An 18,333-nucleotide genomic window follows, 5' to 3' on the forward strand; every position below is an offset into this window, starting at 1 on the left:
TCCGGGTGGGGAGGAGTGCTCCAGTAATCTCTGCATTGTGCGATTCCCTAAACGATCTCGCCAAACAATAACTGCAGATGATCGGGACTTGGATTGAATTTCCTCTCGATTCCCACAATCGCTTCTATTTGGAGAGATTATGTAAATTTATTCCACAGTCTCTCTTGCCTCGTTTTTTTTTTACTCAATATGCGATATGATGCGTTTTGCGCACAAAAATACTGATATGACGACTAATGTATTGCGAAATTGAGAAGTTTCATAAGTGATTACAGCGATTATATAAAAAATGAGAAATATCTTAATACAACTCCAGAAGACATTGCGCCAATTGCAGATCGGATTTCTTATCAATTTCAAGAGCGTCTTGCGATGGTATTTCTACAAATCCACAACTGTTAGTCTGAAACACTCCCCTGTCCAGAAGATTTCTCGTGGCGAAGTAGAACATTCCGGTCTCTAGGAGTTCTCCGTCCCAATCTTGACGACGAGGGCGCTTGGTGGGATCAAAGTTAATAGGAAGAAGTTGACTATTGGAGAACTTCCACCTCAATTTGTGACTTCTATAAAGGAGAGAATGCTCTCAGACACACATATCTACCCAATAAAATTGTTAGAGATTACTTTGTAACCGTAAAGACGCAGTCTGACTTCTGGAAGAGTTCATAAGCTAGTTCCAAATAAGTTTCCCTGAGGAATATTGACGTACACTGAATCAGAGCGACATTTTCAATTTCTGGATGGTGATGAAGAAATTCTTGAACACTCTCAATGGACGACGTTGTGTCCAGAGCTTCGGATTCGGGCCTGTGATGTACAAAAATCTTACTCACAGTCCTTGCTTCCAAGGCAATCAAATCATTATCTGTGGAAACCCAAATTTCCGAAAATATTTTCGAATTCTTAACGACCCTAAGAGCTCTTAACAGCAAAGATTCTCCTTGGAGAATAGCCAGATTTTTCAATGGAATCCCTTTAGAGCCTCCACGAGCCAAAATCAGCGCCACAACTTTCCTTTTCGCAACATCTGCCGAACATTGCTGTTCGGATAATCCTATGGCGTTGTGAACAATCACAAGCACTCCAATTAAGCACTTTACCACAATTCTGAGCTGCATAATATCTCCTGCGAGACAAAATGTGACGCGGTCGAGTAGAGCTGCGGTAACAAAACAATACCGGAAGCATACAATTTCTAATCTTAGCAATTTAGCGAGAGAGAAAGAGAGAGAGAGAGAGAGACATCAAATTGTATTCGTGGTATCGTGCGAGGATTTCACAGATAACTTGCTCAATTGCTTCTCGAGATGCTCCTCCAATTCTCTCCTGTGATTGCGCCTCTCCAGCATCTTGATTTGTCGCAATTTCTCCGCTATTTGATTGTGAATCACATCACGATGCCTCCTGCCCTCGCCCAGCGCCTCCATTTCCGCCAGCCACTCAGCCCTCTCGTGAATCTCACTGAGAACTGCGGGAGAAAGAGAGATTTCCATTCCTCACACTTTCCACAGCATTGCGCATTCCACTCACGTTCGCAAATTTGATCTCTCTCCTCCAGCTTCGGGGACTTCTTGCGGTGCCTGTACTTGTGTGCATTAGCATCAGGGTCTGGGAAGTACTTCAGACCACTCATGACTTCCTGCAAGCGATGTTTTGCTGTCTCCGATGGCACCTTCCACGGATACTTAGGAATGTAGCGCGTCTTCTCAAAAGCTCCACTGGCTTTTATCTCCTCAAGCGAACGCTTCCGGGCGCAACGAGCCCTCTCAATAATCTCCCTTGCCTCCCGGTCAGAATCCCCAAAAATGCTAATTGGTCTTGGCTCTTCTCTGGGCATTGGCAGTGGCTCACCGGTTCTCAAGTAGCCATTTATGTTCTTTCTCTGGAGCATAGTTAATTTTGCTTCATCCATCAGAACTTTAAACAAAGGAAATTGATATTAAAATTTTCCAATGCGTCTCAGTCTAAGGCGTTTCCATTTCTGCATCAAGTGCGACGTTCATCTCATTCAAGGCTACATACCTTTAATTAAATTCCGCGTATCCTTGCTGTAGCTTTTGACCTTCGGCGGGTGAAAAACTCCACCCGGAGGAATTCTATCGCTAGGCCACTCCATAGCGAGTCCCAGAAATTTGGGCTCAGAACTATTTTTGATGCAACGAAATTATCTGGAAATGAACCCCTGTTTCCCGGGAGAGAGTTTGTTCAATAACCACTTACCTCGGTGCAATGGAGAGTGCATGGTTGCTTATGGCAACATAAGAGGTGAAGGCAGTGGTGTAGATTTATAGCGCACGGAATTGCAATATTCATTCATTTCCTTTCAATTTACATTCACTTGTTGAACTTGACGGAACTACCCAAATGCATACGCCACTGGGAAAACCTTGAGGAGAATTCTGGTCGGGATGTTTTGAAAAGGCGCATGATTGTTGCTATTTGCAAAATATCCTGAATCTACCTGGCGAGAAATTAACAATCGCAATTTGGCAGTTGGCAAGTACACTCGTGCGCTTTCTCCTTAGCATTTTCCGTGTTGCATCTTGCTGAAAAGACTTCATTCTTATCGCTATCATTAACAGTGAACTGCGTTTTGGATTTCATTGCTGAATTGTGTGAAATTGAAGAATTTTTCTCGAGTGACAAAATGATTTCCGGCCCAGTGCTCTATTACCAAATTTTTTTCTTCATGATTTGTGAATTCATTGCCATAAAGATGAAGAAGTACCGACATGGACCAAACGTTGCATTCTCAAACATCTTCTCAATACTGACCAAGAAAGTGACAAAGATTTTTCAACTTCTCGATTATTATCACAACATTATTCTCCTGTGGATGATCACTAATCAAGTTGCTATAACTGTAATAACCATTGCACCAGCAATGTTTTCCTTTAAAGATGGAGTTTGGCTACCTTTGTACCTTATGAACACAATTGTTCTATGTATGTTTTTATCGAGAAAGTAATCTTTTATTTTTTCTTTACTTTTGACCTCTAAACGTTTTACAGCGCACAGGTTCTTGACATGGCTACTCACCTGGTACATGCTTTTGTCACTGCATCACGTTATTCAGAATTACATCACTATGAAGGAATTGACACGCCGCGCCAATCAGCGCACTAACCCTCCCACAGCTCCCGCTCAGCAGGACATTGACGGCTAATTAAACTATATGACCAAAGAAGTCAACCCATAAAAATTATCAATCATAAAATAAATATATATGTAACCAAGACAAATCCCAATTTTCGCAGAAAATGTGAAATAAAAAAAAAGTATCCAAATCATGTATTAATCAGACCATTGTCGTTAATACATGATGACTTGATGTAATTTTGGAATCGTCACATATGGCGAAAACCAATAAATAAATAAATAAATGATTTGATGTAAAATGATTCTTGCTATCATTGACGCATAATTCCAAAAGTCGATATCGACGTGAAAATTTCAACTTAATTATCACTTTTCCCCATTTGTGCGCATTTGTGCGTTTCGCTCATTTGACCAATCATTCAATCACTGTTCCTCTAAATGTGGCCTCGCAAATTTGGCAAATAGTGTTAAAATACGCAAATAATTTACTCAAATAGCAAAATTGAATATAAGAAAGCTCTTCATGAATTAATTATATCTGTGTGTTTGTGTGTGTGTGTGTTAGAGCGTTTGTATACCTCAAATATCCTAGATAGCTAATCTACTAAGAATTTAAGCACTAATTATCACAGATCCAGAACTACAAAAAATTGAGAAAACACATTCATTACATTACGTCGCATTTTGTACCACGCCTTACTCTGCAAGTCGACAATACAAGAGGAGAATCCTTGTTTCTCTTGTCTTGTCTCGAATGCGCATGAACAGCTTTTTCGATTTCCCAGTCATCAGGAGACACCTTATCTGGTAGGTCGTAACCATCGGCCATTGCAGTTTTGCAGAAGGTGCAGTTATGACCGGTTCGAAAGACATGCAGTCCAGCTGGTGCATCGCCAGGAGCCCTGTTCTCGCGCGGAAGACTCTGCGGATCATAGCTTTCATTATAGCCGCGTATCAGCTTGTGAGTGCAGTGGCCCGAAGAGGACTGTGATTGTGCAATAAATTGACAAATACCCTTTCTTCTGCAATAGGTTATATCCCACACTCTGCTCTTCATGGTCTTCATCGGTTTGATGCACGCCAAGGAGGTTCATAAAATGCTATTAGCCGATATTGAGGAGGACAGGGAGATAAACGAGTACACTGCTATGCCCGACGTTTATGCAGTCTCCCGCAATGAGATGCGCTTCAAGACCGCCCAAGAGTTGACCAAGTGTAAGTAAAATTAATATTATTAATATTGACGTCATACGCGGCAGCAGCCAATGACGTCATATGTGGTAGCAGCCAATGACGTCATATCTAACTTGCACCTCTTCAGACACCCTGACAGTCCTGTACGTTGCTCTCGTGCTTTCGGCCACCTACGTGCTGAGCTGCATCATTCTCCTGAAAGGCGTTATGAAGAACAATCCCTGCATGATGTGTCCGTGGTTGCTCTTAAAGGGATTCTCCACTGTGATACTCTTTCTGTTCTGGATATTTGGCAAGATCCAGTGCCATTTACCCTTGAACTTGAGCGCTATTTATGGTAATTTTTCTCTAAGAAATTCCATTTTGAGTGCCGACAAATAATCCCTTTCCTCTATGCAGAATCTACATTCATGGCATTATATCTTCTCGACATGATCATCTTACTCTTCGTCCGACAGTACTATATATACGCTAAGCAGGATAGGAAACTAGCAAACGAGCTCATCGAGAGTGCTACCGTAAAGATTCCTATCCACGATAAGGAAAAGATCATTGAGGGGAATGACGGCTACACGCATCACATCCATACAGCAGCTGATCCAATTTTGGTACCAGTCAAATAAATGAATCCTCTCGAATTAGAGGTATTTACTGCCATATCCGAAGAAATATAATATAATATAATAATACAACTCGAGAAACCCCAGGAAAACCCTAAATATTCCACGGAACATGTTCCCAAAGCTCCCCTCGATGTATTCCTTATTCTCGAAGAATAAATACATAAATGTATGCATTAAATAATGTTTAATTCAAATTACTTACATCGCTGGAAAACACTTCAGCATGCTGGCATGTGGCGCACAAAGTCTCCACACGCTTCGGCGAACTCATTGCGGATCATGTAGGAGGCAATCACCTCAGCCACCTCACAGGGACGATCCTCATGAACGGCATGACCACATCTGGCGAGCACTTGCATCTGGAACTTGCCCTGCATCTGACCCACTGTCAGTGTCCTATCCAGGCCGTCGATGCTCGCTAGCAGCAGCAGTTTCGCCACCGGCAAGTCCAAAAATTTCTGACTCAATCCCTCAAACCATCCCGCCCAGAACTTTTCCGATTTGGACAGATCTATCCTCCAAGTGTACTTCTTGGCATTCGCCATCTCGAGCTGCGGTTGCTTGAATACTGGAGCTTGTGGAGCGTCCTGGCCCTCTGTCTCAGGATCCTCAGCGATGCTCAGGGGATTGGCAAAAGTACTGATAGCTGGGGCGGGTTCTCCTGCGTCCGGCAGTGGTAGCTCATTTGTGGAGAGCTTCAGTGTCTCTGTGTTCATAATTTGTCCCGGCATTGAAACTTTCGCAGACTCCAAATTCCTTATCTGCCCACTCCTCACACTGAAAATTCAATCAAAGACAATTCATCACTCCGTCCCAAGCCTCGCCCAGCATTTCACGCACTCACCTCCACTCTATGGCCTGTGGGATGCTCTTAAAATAGGTCGGCCGTGACCTCAAGAAGCTCTGCATACTCGCAAGCGCATCCATTGCTGTTCCCTCCACCACATCAATCACCGTCAACCCAATCAGATTCTTTACGAGATCCAAGTGAACCAGGTGGGCCGCTATAGCTCCCCCCATTGAGTGTCCCACGAGAATTACGGCTGGATTGTCCTCAGGATACAATATCGAAAGCACCCTCGCCACATCCGTGGCCAGTGTTGTGGCCGACAAATCCCAGTCGTCCGTGGTCTCGGTGTCTCCATGACCACGCAGATCCATCGCCAGACACTGGCAGTGAATCATAGAAGTGATTTCTGTTGAGAAGAGTGCCCAGGTAAGTGCTGAGAATCCTCCGCCATGGAGAAGCACAATCAGAGGCCCCTTCTGTGCAGGCTCAGCCGATCTGTACACGCAAAACTTATTTTCATCCACGGACACCATTTCGCGCTCTTTGAAGTACTCATGCCACTGTTTTGGGGAGTAGTTCTTTTGGAAACCGCGCCGGGAACCATCCCTAAAGAGGAAAACAATCAAAACAATAAAGAGATTTTTCAAAGACTACAGCCGATATTCACTCACAATTTGGATATCTTAGAAGCCGATGGTATTGGCGGAAGCCGAGATTTCATGATGGACTTCTGTAAGCTGGACATTTTTGCTGGAAATCACTGAAAATCCCTGGTCTCTCTGCACCCTTCACATAACCTCCATCCACAGAAGATGCTTCAGACGCCCCCTCGCGGAAAGCGCAGAGGAGGGAGTTTATGGCGCGCGATGTGCTCTCCAACGGTCTCTCTTTCCATATGTACTTTCACTTTTGCTGCAACGAATCTCCGTGCCATTTGGTGGACCGTGAAGCCACAATTCCACCTGATTCACCTTGAGGGAAACAGAAAAAACTATATACGAGTCTATTGAGGTGTTCAGTATCTCGCGAACTGCTGCATGAATCACTTGTGTGTCGTTCTCAGAACGAGAACCAGTGTGGAACCTTCTGTCGAAGAAGTTAATTTATGCAGACGCGTTTAAAGCCACGAGTTGATAGAAGAACACTCCTTGCTAGCGCTTGAATTGCGCTGAAAGTGAAACCGTTTGGTATAATTGCTGAAATTATCTGTGCATGAAACAATCCTCTCACCATGAGGCATTACGTTTTGGTAAGTGAATTTGATGGCGCATTTGAGGCTTGCAGTAAAGTATATTTGCTGAAAATATAAGGTCAATAGAGTGATGTAACGCACCATGATGTCACGTCTGGTTGTTGCGTCTCGAGATTCATGGAATTTCCTGTTTTCCTCGACAGATATTCATCACCTTTGGCGCGTGTCTCGCTGATGTGTCCCATGTTGTTTCCCATGATCCTTATGCTGTTCCCTTGGAATTCCACTCCACCACCTCTACAACCCCTCCGCCACCCCCAAAGCCTTATGTGTTCGCCTACACTGCTGGAAGATATCCTGGCCACGTTGATCGCACGCACAGCGAAGTATCTGATGGCAGTGGCACCGTTCGCGGCGCCTTCTCCTACGTAGATCCCAGACACCAAGTACGCACCGTGGAGTACGTGGCGGATCGCTATGGTTTTCACCCAGTCCTGAGCCATGAATCCCACGGTCCGGTGCAAACTGAGGCTGTTCAGAAGGCAGCTGAGAGACACTACGCTCTGTATAGTCGAATCGCTGAGGCGCATGCCAACCACGATCCTCATGTGAGTAGGAGTTGTTCTTCACATCTTCCTACCTGATCTTCATTTGGATCACTCTTTGCAGCTCCAAGTCGTAGCTTATCCAAGGGAATCTGTTGCTGTGGCTCACGCTAAAGAGAAGCACTTGAGTCTGTATGAAAAGATTGCTGCCGAACACGCTAGAATTGGTGCCGAACAGGAAGCCCAGAGACTCGCCTTTGAGGCCACTTCTGTGCCAAACGATCTTGAGGAACACCATCACCTTCAGTGAAAGCCATCAGTATACTCTTACACCCACTAGTAATGCTTCTTCTACTGATAAACCCTTTTGGCTTTATTAAATTTCTGTAAGTAATTAGTAGCTGTAGTCACTGGTGGTACTGGAAGTGTCGGATGATGATCCAGAAGAACGCATTCGCTGATTCATGGGAGGACCCATGGAGCCCCTAGGGCCAGGACGCCCCATGGGACCTCCTGGTCCAGACTGCCAGTTGCCTCCATAGTCATCGTTTGGACGTGGACGCCCATGCCTCCTGCGCCCATTTCTTCCAGGTGGACCATTCATATTCCAACATCCTGGCAAATTATTATTACCGCGGCATCTCCTCTGCATTTTCTGATTTCTGGGAGGCCCTCCATTGAATCCTCCCGGACCCCCTGGCCCTCCTGGACTCCTTGGGCCTCCAAATTGGCTTCCACCTCCCATTCCGCCCATTCCTCCCATTCCTCCCATGGCAGAATCTGCGCTTGGCATGGAAGGATTGAGGCCTGACTGAGCGGAAGCGGTGCCGTAATCGGAGCTGTAGTCAGTAGAGGAGCTTCCGCTTTCAATTCCTTCTGCTCAAGAGATCACACTTAGAATTGATCTGATTTGAGGGATTTGAGGATGTGATTATGAGTCTTGCCTGCGCTGAAGGGTCGAACAACAGCTCCTCTTTTCGTCCTCTGCAGCACATCATTTGTTTCTGTTGGTGGACAGTCTGGGCTGATGTTGACGGAGGTTTTAGCCTCACCAGCGACATCAACGATCAATTGCATTTTGCCATCACATCTTGAAAGAGATAAATTTGGCACAATGCACAATACAGCGATTATCCACCTCATGATGGCTTACAGCAAATATACTTTTGGGAGTTTTATTATTTGCGTGCTATATTTATATGGAAATATTCACAGGAAAGAGAAATAAAAACTTCTTCAATTAATATCACATCAATTCTTCATCTCCATTTTGTGTGACTTCTTTTGTGTTATCGCAATCGTATCATTCTCCATAACTGAACGCATTAACCAGATATTGAATTAAGTGAATTCATTAATTTTTTTCTCTTCTGTTTTTTTGATAACATATCAGTTATTCAACGTTCAACTTCATAACATAGAATGCAGAATTTAAATAACAGACGCCCAGCGCCGCTCGACGGAAACTTTTATAAGCACTCCAGTGGCGGCGTGACCAAAACAAAGATGCACGTGCAACACAGCGAGGAGGCGAGTGTACAAAAAGTCCAACAAATCATCAATCCCGCGATATCCCGATCGCTGCATCAGCTCCTAAACACCAACGAGAATGTGAGGATAGAAAGTGGTGTGAGTTTAGTGCAACAATTGCTGAAGAATTCCTCGGATGATGAAGTACGTCACCTAACCTCCATTTGAAACGCTGTTTCACGCCGAAATTTTGGTTTTTCTCTCATTTCAGAAGAGTCAGGAGCACAAGTATGTACTGAAGAGACTGGTGCGAGGCACTGGCGGTTCAAGCAATGCGTCGAAGTGTGGATTTTACACGGCTCTGGTGGGATACTTGAATGCCTTCAAGGAGACTGTGGCGCTGGAGGAGATCTTTGAGGTGCTGGACAGTGAGCTGAAAGTGTCCAAGAAGGCCACGACCAAGGAGAATGCAGACGCTTACATTGGTCATGTTCTTGTCGTGACGGCACTGCAAAAGTGCGGACTGCTGACAGGGAAGAAGAAGAGCCAAATTTCGAAGGCGCTAGAATATGTCTTGGCGGCGTCTCAGCAAAAGACTTATCACTACAAGCTCTCGTACAACTGCCTGATTGCCTTCCTGACAAGTCAAACGGAGGAGGAGTTCCGGAAGACGCTTTTGCCTTTCATGAGGAATCATCTAAAGACACCATGGGAAAGCCAGACGATGAATTCTCTGCACTTTCTCATGGAAGCCCACAGTCGATTTCCATCCTTGATTGACGAGAGCTTTCTGGAGGAGTTTCTGGGCACAAAGCATATTCTCGATGGGCAGAGCTTTGAGAAAATCTTTGAGCTTTTTTGGAAAGACAAGCCTGAAACGGAAATTATGCAGCCGGCCTATGATGCCTTGGGAAAACATGCTGCCAAGTCGAAGAACTTTGGAAAATTCTGGACCTTTGTCGTCGAGAAGACAGTGGAGCATCCCAACAGAGCCAAGGAGGTGATCACAGTGAAACTGGCCACTGATGCTTTGAATTGCGAGAATCTGGGCAAATCCTTCACAAAGATCTTCTCGGAGAAGTTCCTGGAAATGGTGTTTAACTCCCTTCGTCAGACAGGAAGCAAGGATGAAGTGCTGAAGGCAGTCTATTTGGAGTTCTTTGAGGCTCTATTCGAGGCACTGAAGAAGAGGGAAGACAAACAGATGATAGTTTTGAAGAAACTAGTGACTCATCCGGGAACACTTCTTGTGGACAAATATCATTTCGCCAACAAAATCTTCCACAAAACAATCGGCATTATGAATGAGGCAAACTTGAAAGAGCTTACGGAATACCTGAAGAATGTGGTGATTGAGAAAGAGGCCAAGAATGCGGCGAATGTTGATGAAAAGTGGCTCAATTCCGAGAAAATGACTGCTGTCCAGATCCTCCAGAGAGTGATTTCCGCAAGGCCAGTGGCTTTTGACACAGAATGGAAGCTGAATCAGGCCAAGTTCATTCTTAACATTGCAATTTTCTACTCCAACGATGGCGAAACGGTGGTGAAAAAGCCTGAAACTAGCGTCGTGCCTATTGAACTGGCCAACTACATGATGAACCTCTTCTACCACAGCCTGGAGACTTCATTCTCCACGATGGAGAGTGGACGTGTGATTCTCAGTGGATTAGCGGATCACTGCAATACAATTCTGTCTAGGAAGAATGCCCAGAAACACCTCAGAAGAGATTTCAGCGCTGAAAGCCTCAAGATGTGGGAGGAAATGTATGCGACTGTGAGTGACCTGAACAAAAAGGGGGAGAAGTTCCTCGTGTTTCAGGTACTGCTACTGTCCATGGGTTTGCAGCTGTTCAGGGACGCGGAGATGGCGGAGAGCTCGCTGAAGGAATTGCAGAGCTGCGTGGTTCGGGCGGCAGAGAAGAAGAGTAAACTAAAGAGTGCGAGTGATGAGGAACCCGAGTGGATTGAAGTACTGATGGATTTAATCCTGCATCTGCTGTCGCAGGGATCAAGTGTTCTGAGGAACATCATCAAGAAAGTCTTTCCTTCACTCTGTCCAAAGCTCAATGTCTCAGCAATCTATCAGATTCTCGGACTGCTGGACATGAAAGATGGACAGAATCCGCTGAAATATGAAAATGAACAAGACTCTTCGGAAGAATCGGACGACGAGGATGCAGAGGATGTGCCAAAAGTCAATGGCAAAGGTGACGAGTCTGGAGATGAGAGTGAAGATGAGACGGACGAAGAGGACGAAGTGGAGGATGAAGGAACAGTTTCTGACAAACTCAGACTTGCCGTTTCATCTGCTCTGGGCTTTAAGAGTGCTGATTCTGACCAGGAATCCGTGAATCTGGACGACATGACAGAGGAAGAGGGCCAGAGACTCGATGATGCTCTCTCCACGGCCTTCAAAATGTTCCGCGAAAACAAACCGCAGCGAAAGACGAAGAAGGATCACCGGGAAGATACGACTCTCGTGCACTTCCGCAATCGCCTCATCGATCTACTTGTGATCTACCTGAAGAACAGCCCGGAATTGAGTGTCACGCTCGAAATAATAATCACTCTATACGACATGCTGCCGTACTGCGTGGATGAGGAGTCAAAGCCACTGCTGGGGAAGATCGAAGAAGCACTGACGGTGCTGGTTGACGTTAGGAACTTCCGCAATGACGGAGCTCAGGTGGTTGACAGTGAGAACCTTCTAAATGCCCTCACGCGACTGTGCCGGAAAAACGAGAATCCACAATCGATGGAGGTGAGGAATAGCTTTGTTGTGAAGGGAGTGAAGTTTATCTTGTTCTGCTGCTCTAAAATCTCCGCTTCGTCCGAGTCGATTGAGAAGGCGCTGGGAAACTTCCTGGAGGAGTTCATCAACAGCAGAAATCCCACACTCAATTACACCTTCTTCACGAGCCTCTTCAACGGTCCGTGGAATGGACTGTGGAACCTTTCGGAGAAGATCACTGGGAACGGCTTGACGACCACAACGAGGGCATTTCGAAGGATTCAGTCGTTCGATCTGCTGTGCATCTTGTATAAAAATCATCGTGTCATGCAGCAGAATGTGGAGAAGGCATCTGAAGCCACTAAACATATAGAAGGAGCTGTGAATGATTTTCTGAAAGAGATATCCTCTGACTCCGTGTCTCCTAATGAGTTCAAGAGCCTCACGTCATTCCTGTGGGAGATTCATCGATGCCACAGACAGTTTCCTGCGCTGAAATCCACACTGAAGTGGAAAGAGGCCTTAGAGAAGGTTCAAGAAATCCGCATGCATCTTCAACTGGACGCCGCAATCATGAACAGCTATTCAAAGCTCTGCAGCGTGCTGGGAGGAACTGTAGTGAAAAATACATCCATCCAGAAGCCACAACAGGAGGTCAACGGTGTTGCAGAGGATGATGATGATGATGATGAAGCTGAAATGGAGAGCACAGAAACCAATGGCAACTCTCCAGTGCGGGGAAAGAAGCGGAAAATGCAGCAGCAGAAGCTGAAGGCGAAGAAGAGCAAGAAGGAGGCGCGATTGAAGGCGTCCAATGAGGGATTGGGCGACGGCATCAATTTCGCCCAGAAAATTGAATTGGATTGATTCAGAGAAACAAAAAAATCTTATTTGTATTCATAGGAAAGAATTCTTGTAAAATAAAGTTAAGGAATTCACGTGTGAGTTCACTACTTCCTTCACTACTTCTGAAGCAAGACTGCGAGTGATTTCGCGCAGAGAGAGGTGAATTTTTCATACATATCTTCATGTATCCCTTTGGCCAGATTGTGACAGAGTTCCAAAGGATCCTGCACGCACATTACGGTGTCAGTTACCAAGAGATCCTTCGCGCTCTCGGGAACTGGAGGCAGTTGCTTAACAAACTCCTTGTAGCGCGCCATTTCCTGCGGCAAGAGTTCAGGGGTTTCGAAGAGCTTCCTCTCGATCGGCTTGCCCAGCAGTGGACACACCACGAGGTTCTTGAAGTCAAAAGTGCTGTAGAAGTGGAAGAAGCCGGTGAGGATTAGCTTTGGATCATTGGACATCAGCAGGTTCAGTTCACTGAGAGTGGGCTTCTTGAAGTCTCCCTGCCAATCTGAAATGGGAAATTCTCAGTCACGTGAAAAGCTTCAGAAAGGATCCTCATTGGCAACTCACGTCCGATCATCAGAGGTTTCTCCACGGTGTTCTGCAGATAAAAGATGGGCGGCAATAGATTGATGGTTTGCATGAAGAAAACCACCAGGATTGTGATCATGTAGCTGGATAATTTGTTGCTTTCGTATGTGCTCACGAAAATAGACTTGTACCAGGCCTTCACGAAGCACGCCACGCGATGGCAGTCGGGCTGCAGCGTGAGCAAATATCGAATCAGCGACGTGTTGATGTGCGACAGACCGCTGGTGAAGGACAGATCGCAGGGTATCTTGTAAGCCATATTGAACGCCTTCAATATCGGCGTCCGAGCATTCATAATGGGCACCAACTTGCTCCATTCTGAATTTGAGGGAGACAAGCACTCTCGCACCTTCTCAATGATGTTCACGACTTTCTCCTTGTTCTTCAGCGGCGCGTTGTAATAGTTGTTGACATCCACAAAGAGATCCAAGTCGCCCAAATCGGTGCTCAAGCCGGTCTTGCGACTTCCAAATACATAGACCTTCACTTCTGGGAACTCTTTCGACAGTATCTTTTCCAGGTCCTCACTTATTGTTTTGTACACGGTCAAATTGATGATTTTCTCGCCGATAGCCATGTTCTGGTATATCGTCTCCTCAACATTGTTCAGCAGCCATATTGGTCCTATAAAAATACAAGCGTTTCAATAACTTCCTTTAAAACAGAAGCCCAAAAATACTCACTTTTCTGTAGTGCAAATGTCTTCTTCGCTTTCTTCGCATCTTTCTTCTCACCCTCCTTTGCCATCTTCTTTATTTCTTTCCGCTCCTTATTGCACTCCTTCAGCTCTTTCTTACACTCTTTCAGTTCCTTCTTAAACTCATGTTTGATCTCCTTAATCTCCTTCTTGATCTCCTTCATCTTGGCCTCCTTGAGCACAGAATCCACCACAGGTTTCTTGCTGCTTGGCTCATTCAAGTGATTAGAGGGACTTTCACGGAACAAGGGGAGTCTTTGAAGTTTCACAGCCTCGTTTGGGGCTTTTGAGCCACCAACCAAAGATTGCTGTTCACTCAATTTCGCTCTCGGATTACCCTTTGCCTTGATCTTCTTCCCGCCAACTGCTCCCTGGCCGCACTCTTCCAAGTGCTCCTGAAAGTCAGTCCAGAGAAATGGTATAACTGCCTTGCAGGACTCACACAGGAAAGTCCTCTGCAAAGTAACATTCTCAAAATCTTTGACGACCAGAGGCGCAGATCCGTAAACCTTCTCAACTTCCTGTCGGTGCAGGAGACGGTCAACAATCTTCACGATCTTTACGAGATAGTTCACAGTGGTGTGATCAAGTTGAGGAGAGTCGCTTGAGAAACTATCCAGTATCTCGGAAAAGTAGTACAGCTCCATGTTGAAGTGAGCCAAACAATCCAGGCTGAGGATTTGACGGTCTTCATCCTCTGAACTCATTGTAAACTACGTGAACGCTCCGTCAAGTTGTAAAATTTGCCACACGCACAGAAATTTTGTTTTTAAGGCACGCTGAGGTTAAAATCACTTTATTTGCATTCACCATCCTAGTTCAAAAATATTCCGCCATGCGGTGCACGCGTCAATTCTTTCAAAAACCCGGTCGTTCACTCGCCTTCTTGCACTTTAGTACAAAAGATATTTTTAAAGTAATTTTAACATTTTAAAAATATTTTTTATACTTTTCAAATTTTCTTTTGCTGAATAGAATGCGAATCTCTGAAAAAGAGCTATTGGATATGACGGACATAGCAGAAAAACGGAGAAAAGTGATGAGTATGAGCAGAGTAGGACTGCTCAACTGGGATGTGATAAGAGATGTTGTTTACGATCAGCGAGAAAGAGAGAGATGAAGACAAATTATATAAGAGAGTGTGAAAAATTGATGTGAGAGCGAGATAATCTCCTGCCGGTCCTGGAATTTAGTGTTATTTACAGTGTATCAGCAGGGCAGTTTGCTTCGTGATCAGAGGGAACGTCGGACTCGGGTTTTAGGTTAACTTCTCCTATCGCTGTTTTTCTTTTTTTCTATTCCCATCACTTAATTTTTCGCGATAAGCCCCGTTCTGTCAATAGCCAAGGAGAAAAAATGTCTTCTTTTGCCCTCGGAGCTTCTCTCTGTCGCCAACTGCTTCCCGGATTCAAAGTGAGTGGGGTTTTGGGGTGCTTCTGGAGATTTTTTCAAATGCATTCTATTTTGCAGATCTTCCGCGCTTCCGGACGAAATCTCAGCTTGCTGGAGTATCAGTCAAAGCAGCTGCTTGACGAGAGCGGAGTCTCCATCCAGAAGTTTCGAGTTTTGGCAGCGAAAAATGACACCAAGCCGCTGAATGACTTCCAAGTGCCAGAGTACGTAGTGAAGGCTCAAATCCTAGCCGGGGGGCGCGGTAAAGGCCACTTTGACAATGGCTTTAAGGGAGGAGTTCATCTCACGCGAAAGGCCGATGAAGCAATCTCGCTGGCTGATAAGATGCTGGGCCAAAAACTCATCACGAAGCAAACGCCAAAAGAGGGTATTCTCGTGCGGAAGGTTATGGTGGCCAAGAGTGTGGATATTGTGAGGGAGACTTACCTGTGCATTCTCATGGATCGCGACCACAACGGGCCCGTACTTATAGCCTCGCCTGCCGGTGGAATGGACATCGAGGCAGTGGCTGAGGAGACCCCAGAGAAGATTAAGACCGTACCGATTGACATCACGAAAGGCATCACGAGAGAGCAGAGCGACTCAGTGGCTGCTTTCTTGGAGTTCAAGGGTGCTCTGAAGGAAAAAGCAGCGCTGGAGATTGAAAAACTGTGGCAACTCTTTCTCAAAGTCGACGCCGTCCAGATAGAGATTAATCCTCTGGCAGAGACGAGCGAAGGAGAAGTGATTTCCGTGGATGCCAAGCTTAATTTCGACGACAATGCTCAATTCAGACAGAAGAGGATCTTCGAGATGGAGGAAGAGACTGAAGCCGATGCCCAGGAAGTGGAAGCGGCCAAGTATAATCTCAATTACATCTCCATGGACGGGAATATTGGGTGCTTGGTAAATGGAGCTGGTCTGGCGATGGCCACAATGGATATTATCAAGCTCAACGGCGGGAATCCGGCCAATTTCCTGGATGTTGGCGGTGGCGTGAAGGAGGATCAAGTACTGAAGGCATTCCAGATCCTCCTCTCGGACAGCAAAGTCAAAGCGATCCTGGTGAATGTCTTCGGCGGAATTGTAAACTGTGCCACAATTGCCAATGGTGTTGTAAACGCCTCCAAGGCTATCGACCTGAAACTTCCAGTTGTGGTGCGCTTGGCGGGAACGAATGCGGAGGAGGCTCGCAACATCATCCTGTCCTCGGGACTCAATCTCATCCCAGCCTCAGACCTCGACGATGCTGCCACAAAAGCCGTGAAATCCCTGGCAAAATGATCTTTTTGGCGAAACGACGAAGTCCCTCGAACAAATTCTAGGCGGCATTTATCACCGTGACCCGCGTGACCATATTTTTTCGCTATTGTTTTTTTTTCACGAAAAGTTGCAAGTTTATAGATGTAGGGTGAATAAATTTTTCAAGAATTAAAAATACAAATAATTTTTTCACCCAAGAATTCGTTGTGCAATTTTCTAGCAGTTCACAGTACGCGATATCTGGCGATATATCGCTCGATATTTTAGTACCGCTGAGGGTGTTTTAGAACAGTGATTGTCAAATTTCAGTGCGATTGCAGAAATTACATAAATATAGAAATTCTCGGTATTGCTTGTTAAATCATGGCTCGCTCCAGTAGCCCACCGCGTTTCAACAACTACGAGGACGACACGGTGTTCCAGAATGCCCACTTCACACAGGACATCAGCGAGCAGATGCGAGTGCCGAAGAGCATCAAAGCCACTGGGGAGTACTTTGATGAGAGGGACATTCTGCCCGGGAGCGCCAACCTGAACTCATGGAACTACTCCGAGAAGATCGACATGACGGTGCCGGACAGGATTGTGGTGATTGGACAGGAGAAGCACCATGGTAAGTCCTGAGTGTTGTGTTTGACTAACCTCGTGCTGTCTGGGTACAACAATGGCTCTTCCTAATCGCACAGTTCTCGGTTCAGGGACCCGCTCGGCGCCGCGCGAGATCCTCTTGGAGAACTCCATTATGTCCCGCGGAGAGCACGGTCAGGTGAGAGTGTCCACGCCTCCCAGGACCATCTCACTGGCGGAGCACTACTTCCCCACGGCCTCGGAGCCCGACGAGTCGCCGCGGCACGAGGTCGAGGACGAATATGGGGCCGAGATGCACGGTGACGGAAATAGAGCGACCGCAAGACAGGCCAAGTACTCCAGTCACCCATCCGAGCTCGTCATCAGTCACAGGTGAGAGAGGGACGGGAGAATCTGTGGAGTTTCTTGAACTCTAGCGACAGAAATAATTGTTGATTCTCACAATTTCATGCAATTTGTGGCAGATCCGCTACTTTACAGTCGCGCCCAAGAATGTTGGCATTTTTATCATAAGGCAAAATCATAGGAGCATTTCAGTCCTAAACATATCACAATTTTGATAATGATTGTCGATAAGGCAATGCTAAAAATAGACCTGAATTTACTTTCAAAACCACAGACAGATAGCTTGTTTCGCGCGCATCTGTACAAAGAGTGACCAATTGACCTGTATTTTCCGCTTCTTGACCACTGAACCTTCTCATAAAATATGGTAATGGAGACCTTCGAAATGTCTTTCAACAGTCCCAATCGGTCTTTTGTCCTTCTCTGAACATATTGATAAAGAAAATACACAAGAGAGAGACTCAAATGTTTCTTTATCACAATGAATCTAGGCTAAGAAATGCTGAAACTGCTGATACTGAATTTAAATGCCGTTGCAGTCGCGAGAGCACACCTCCGATGAGTCAATCGCTTATGGAAGGAATGACGCCGTCTGAGGAAGTTGTGCAGCTGAGACGTCAGATCAACAAGCTCAACCGTCGTGTGTACTCGATTGAGATGCAGAACATCCAGCGGGAGCAGCGGGAGAAGATCGTCTACTGCCTCGGCCTGGCGTATTTCATCATCAAAGCTTTCCTCTGGCTCAACCGAAATTGAGTGGTATGATAAGTTTTGTTTTCTTTTCTATTACCAAAACCATTCCGAAGCGAAATCCCAGTTCCTGCCAGATGCAGAGGACATGATGATGATCTCCTGCATGATCAGGCGATGTCGAGAGGGATTTCTCATGGGAATGGCACCCTTAATTTTCAGTAGAATGGTAGTGTGAAATGCCGGAAAAAGTTAACTCAGGCCCACGAAATTG

At 45.7% G+C, this 18,333-nt stretch overlaps 11 protein-coding genes across 12 annotated transcripts; 6 read left to right on the forward strand and 5 right to left on the reverse strand.

Moving 5' to 3' along the window:
- Positions 1 to 71: 71 nt before the first annotated feature.
- LOC132259436 (N-acylneuraminate cytidylyltransferase) lies at positions 72 to 1,119 on the reverse strand. The gene is made up of 2 exons (XM_059757077.1): positions 625 to 1,119; positions 72 to 563 (listed from the first exon to the last, which is right to left on the reverse strand). Exons 1-2 carry the CDS (start codon positions 1,116 to 1,118, stop codon positions 302 to 304), a joined length of 756 nt encoding a protein of 251 aa, XP_059613060.1. The 5' UTR covers position 1,119; the 3' UTR covers positions 72 to 301.
- Positions 1,119 to 2,225, reverse strand: LOC132259456 (UPF0193 protein EVG1 homolog). The gene is made up of 3 exons (XM_059757100.1): positions 2,023 to 2,225; positions 1,531 to 1,917; positions 1,119 to 1,468 (listed from the first exon to the last, which is right to left on the reverse strand). The coding sequence occupies exons 1-3, from the start codon at positions 2,114 to 2,116 to the stop codon at positions 1,245 to 1,247; spliced, it is 705 nt and encodes a 234-aa protein (XP_059613083.1). The 5' UTR covers positions 2,117 to 2,225; the 3' UTR covers positions 1,119 to 1,244.
- Positions 2,226 to 2,453: 228 nt separating this feature from the next.
- On the forward strand, positions 2,454 to 3,378 carry LOC132259475 (uncharacterized). Its single transcript, XM_059757122.1, has 2 exons — positions 2,454 to 2,945; positions 3,012 to 3,378. The coding sequence occupies exons 1-2, from the start codon at positions 2,648 to 2,650 to the stop codon at positions 3,164 to 3,166; spliced, it is 453 nt and encodes a 150-aa protein (XP_059613105.1). The 5' UTR covers positions 2,454 to 2,647; the 3' UTR covers positions 3,167 to 3,378.
- A 533-nt stretch (positions 3,379 to 3,911) lies between these two features.
- LOC132259446 (uncharacterized) lies at positions 3,912 to 5,030 on the forward strand. Its single transcript, XM_059757088.1, has 4 exons — positions 3,912 to 4,060; positions 4,131 to 4,314; positions 4,421 to 4,630; positions 4,693 to 5,030. The coding sequence occupies exons 1-4, from the start codon at positions 3,953 to 3,955 to the stop codon at positions 4,914 to 4,916; spliced, it is 726 nt and encodes a 241-aa protein (XP_059613071.1). The 5' UTR covers positions 3,912 to 3,952; the 3' UTR covers positions 4,917 to 5,030.
- A 53-nt stretch (positions 5,031 to 5,083) lies between these two features.
- On the reverse strand, positions 5,084 to 6,519 carry LOC132259405 (protein phosphatase methylesterase 1). The gene is made up of 3 exons (XM_059757032.1): positions 6,378 to 6,519; positions 5,761 to 6,312; positions 5,084 to 5,693 (listed from the first exon to the last, which is right to left on the reverse strand). Exons 1-3 carry the CDS (start codon positions 6,449 to 6,451, stop codon positions 5,135 to 5,137), a joined length of 1,185 nt encoding a protein of 394 aa, XP_059613015.1. The 5' UTR covers positions 6,452 to 6,519; the 3' UTR covers positions 5,084 to 5,134.
- A 131-nt stretch (positions 6,520 to 6,650) lies between these two features.
- Positions 6,651 to 7,837, forward strand: LOC132259464 (larval cuticle protein LCP-17). The gene is made up of 3 exons (XM_059757111.1): positions 6,651 to 6,955; positions 7,102 to 7,506; positions 7,568 to 7,837. Exons 1-3 carry the CDS (start codon positions 6,938 to 6,940, stop codon positions 7,751 to 7,753), a joined length of 609 nt encoding a protein of 202 aa, XP_059613094.1. The 5' UTR covers positions 6,651 to 6,937; the 3' UTR covers positions 7,754 to 7,837.
- Positions 7,838 to 8,520, reverse strand: LOC132257473 (collagen alpha-1(I) chain-like). The gene is made up of 2 exons (XM_059754391.1): positions 8,388 to 8,520; positions 7,838 to 8,319 (listed from the first exon to the last, which is right to left on the reverse strand). Exons 1-2 carry the CDS (start codon positions 8,518 to 8,520, stop codon positions 7,838 to 7,840), a joined length of 615 nt encoding a protein of 204 aa, XP_059610374.1.
- A 382-nt stretch (positions 8,521 to 8,902) lies between these two features.
- Positions 8,903 to 12,580, forward strand: LOC132259385 (myb-binding protein 1A). The gene is made up of 2 exons (XM_059757008.1): positions 8,903 to 9,117; positions 9,185 to 12,580. Exons 1-2 carry the CDS (start codon positions 8,950 to 8,952, stop codon positions 12,509 to 12,511), a joined length of 3,495 nt encoding a protein of 1,164 aa, XP_059612991.1. The 5' UTR covers positions 8,903 to 8,949; the 3' UTR covers positions 12,512 to 12,580.
- LOC132259395 (terminal uridylyltransferase Tailor-like) lies at positions 12,539 to 14,612 on the reverse strand. The gene is made up of 3 exons (XM_059757019.1): positions 13,768 to 14,612; positions 13,064 to 13,708; positions 12,539 to 13,001 (listed from the first exon to the last, which is right to left on the reverse strand). The coding sequence occupies exons 1-3, from the start codon at positions 14,486 to 14,488 to the stop codon at positions 12,607 to 12,609; spliced, it is 1,761 nt and encodes a 586-aa protein (XP_059613002.1). The 5' UTR covers positions 14,489 to 14,612; the 3' UTR covers positions 12,539 to 12,606.
- Positions 14,613 to 14,767: 155 nt separating this feature from the next.
- On the forward strand, positions 14,768 to 16,609 carry LOC132261861 (succinate--CoA ligase [GDP-forming] subunit beta, mitochondrial). Its single transcript, XM_059760915.1, has 2 exons — positions 14,768 to 15,194; positions 15,252 to 16,609. Exons 1-2 carry the CDS (start codon positions 15,138 to 15,140, stop codon positions 16,455 to 16,457), a joined length of 1,263 nt encoding a protein of 420 aa, XP_059616898.1. The 5' UTR covers positions 14,768 to 15,137; the 3' UTR covers positions 16,458 to 16,609.
- Positions 16,610 to 16,706: 97 nt separating this feature from the next.
- On the forward strand, positions 16,707 to 18,310 carry LOC132260557 (transport and Golgi organization protein 11). 2 transcript variants are annotated; one of them, XM_059758769.1, is made up of 3 exons: positions 16,707 to 17,049; positions 17,123 to 17,396; positions 17,909 to 18,310. In XM_059758769.1, exons 1-3 carry the CDS (start codon positions 16,800 to 16,802, stop codon positions 18,123 to 18,125), a joined length of 741 nt encoding a protein of 246 aa, XP_059614752.1. In that variant the 5' UTR covers positions 16,707 to 16,799; the 3' UTR covers positions 18,126 to 18,310. The 2 variants fall into 2 exon arrangements, with proteins under 2 accessions (XP_059614752.1, XP_059614760.1); XM_059758777.1 differs by having other exon boundaries at positions 17,135 to 17,396.
- The last annotated feature ends 23 nt before the right edge of the window (positions 18,311 to 18,333 follow it).

This window comes from Phlebotomus argentipes, unplaced genomic scaffold (assembly GCF_947086385.1).
Source record: "Phlebotomus argentipes unplaced genomic scaffold, Phlebotomus argentipes genome assembly contig_6, whole genome shotgun sequence".
NCBI classification, from domain to species: Eukaryota; Metazoa; Arthropoda; class Insecta; order Diptera; family Psychodidae; genus Phlebotomus; species Phlebotomus argentipes.